The sequence below is a fragment of the Belonocnema kinseyi genome, chromosome 5, assembly GCF_010883055.1.
Source record: "Belonocnema kinseyi isolate 2016_QV_RU_SX_M_011 chromosome 5, B_treatae_v1, whole genome shotgun sequence".
Lineage (NCBI taxonomy): Eukaryota > Metazoa > Arthropoda > Insecta > Hymenoptera > Cynipidae > Belonocnema > Belonocnema kinseyi.
Window position 1 is genome coordinate 97,318,130 of NC_046661.1, and position 2,070 is coordinate 97,320,199.

A 2,070-nucleotide genomic window follows, 5' to 3' on the forward strand; every position below is an offset into this window, starting at 1 on the left:
ACTACGCCATTATAATGAAACGGAAGATTTTATGAATCGAAATACCAGTACTTTGGGCATGCTGCCTTTGTTCCATGCCTATGGAATTTTCATTTTGTTCTTCGTTATGTCATTTGGAGCGAAGTTGATCGTTTTTTCGAAATTTGATGAACGAATTTTTTTGCAAGCTGTGGAAAAATATAGAGTCGATTCTTTAAATTTGGTGCCACCGCTGATGGTCTTCTTGGCTAAGAGTCCGATGGTTGATAATTACGATTTGTCCTGTGTGAAAAGAATGGCGTGAGTAAAAATTATTTCAGATTGTAGCAAAAATTAAGTTTTTTATTATTTTGATATTTTTTGTTTCATTTAGAAAAGTTTAAAAAATTTAGGATATTTAAATAGGAAAACAATCCAATGTAAATCCCTTTTTAACGTCCAATAATCAAACTGATGAAAAGAATTTCAGAAAATAAAATCAAGAATCTAACGTCCAAATTTGGACAACCACCACAAAATGTTCCCATTGGAATCTGAAAAAAAGGAACACTTCTTTCCCCTCCTTTCCCCATAAACAAGAAAAAAAGAAAAGAAAATTATTCATTTTTACTTTGGACGAAAATAAAAAGGAGCAAAGAAAAATGAGAAAGCAACCAACCAAATCCCCTTCCTTCTCTTTTTTATTTCTTTCGGCCTCTTTATTCCCACCATTATCAAATCCCAATAAAAAACATTTAAATGTGTGTTTGTGTGTGTGTGTGTGTAATAGTCACCAACGTTTCGGCACTCATGCAGCACCCTTTTCAAGGCATAAAAATATATAACATAAAATGGAAATAAAATCAAATTATTTATTTTATTTTGATTTCCATTTTATTTTTATTTTACTTTATATTAGGGTGAGTGATCCAGTGACTGAACAGTCACCAGTGAATGAACACTAATGCGAAAAATATATAAATATAACCTTTCAAAGTTAAAGTCTTTATGAATTTCTATATATTTGAAATCTTGAAGCAATTTTGAAGAGTTTAATATACAATTCATTGCAGTAAATTCTTGTAAATAATTTTTTAAATTTCGTGAATGTGAAGCATCATCGATTATGGTGAGTGATGGTGAGAAAGACGTCGAACACTATAAGGTACGTGCCTAAGAAACTCCTTGTTTAGACTGCTTTTACAAAAAAATTCCTTACCTTTTCTGCGTCAAAGTTGTGCTGTTATAGTTTTAAGATATTATCATTCAATTTTCGACAAGGTTTTTTCACAAAAAGTACGTTTTTTTTATTAATAAATGGGTGTTCAAGTACTGGACCTTTAAATTGCCCGTGTTCCAGTGAACGAACGCTGTGTTCATTTATTGGAGCAAAATTGTCAGCCCGCAGGTTCGGTGAATGAACAGCAGGTGACGGAGACCTGGCTGTTGTTTTGTTACATATAAATAAGTTTGTTTCAGTCAATGTTTCAATCAGTATTTCAGAAAAATTCAGCAATATATTCGGTCTTACGGTCAATGATAAAGTCAAAATAAAAGCATCCGAAATAACATGTGAAAAACATATTTATTTCTTTTAAAAAAATCCTCAACGTTTCGACCAACACTGCGGGTCTTTATCAAGAGTCGATATACAAATCTATAATTTAATAAAAAATTGTATGAGCGTAAACGCTGTAATAATTAGTGTCGTAAAAAGGATATCGGTTTGAACAAAATAAAAAAATTATTATATTGAAACATACCTGAGTCAAAAAGCAATGTCATATTGTATAAAAAACAAACAGTGTCATTTCAAAATAATAAATAAATAATAATAAAAAATAATAGATTCAATAAATTTAAAAACTGAAATATTGAATATAAACCATATTTATCAAAGCATTATGCATTAACCCCCTCCCCTCTCTTTATAAATTCTTCTGATTTAAATAAACTTAATTTATTCAATTTTAAATTCTTAAGCTTTGGCGCGCCTTTTAATCAGAGGTTTATTAAGGGCATGCGACACAGTGGGATTCCTACATTACCAACCTCTTTTTTCCATTGAACAAAATTTTTTTGTGAACCATAGAACTTTTTTGGTAAATGAAA

At 30.4% G+C, this 2,070-nt stretch overlaps 1 protein-coding gene across 1 annotated transcript in view; it reads left to right on the forward strand.

Moving 5' to 3' along the window:
• The window catches only part of LOC117173797, a 70,250-nt gene that overhangs the window by 5,846 nt on the left and 62,334 nt on the right, over nucleotides 1–2,070 (forward strand). Inside the window, exon 4 of the mRNA XM_033362439.1 lies at nucleotides 27–279. Coding sequence (XP_033218330.1) covers nucleotides 27–279 — 253 coding nt within the window. The remainder of the gene's footprint in view (nucleotides 1–26; nucleotides 280–2,070) is intronic.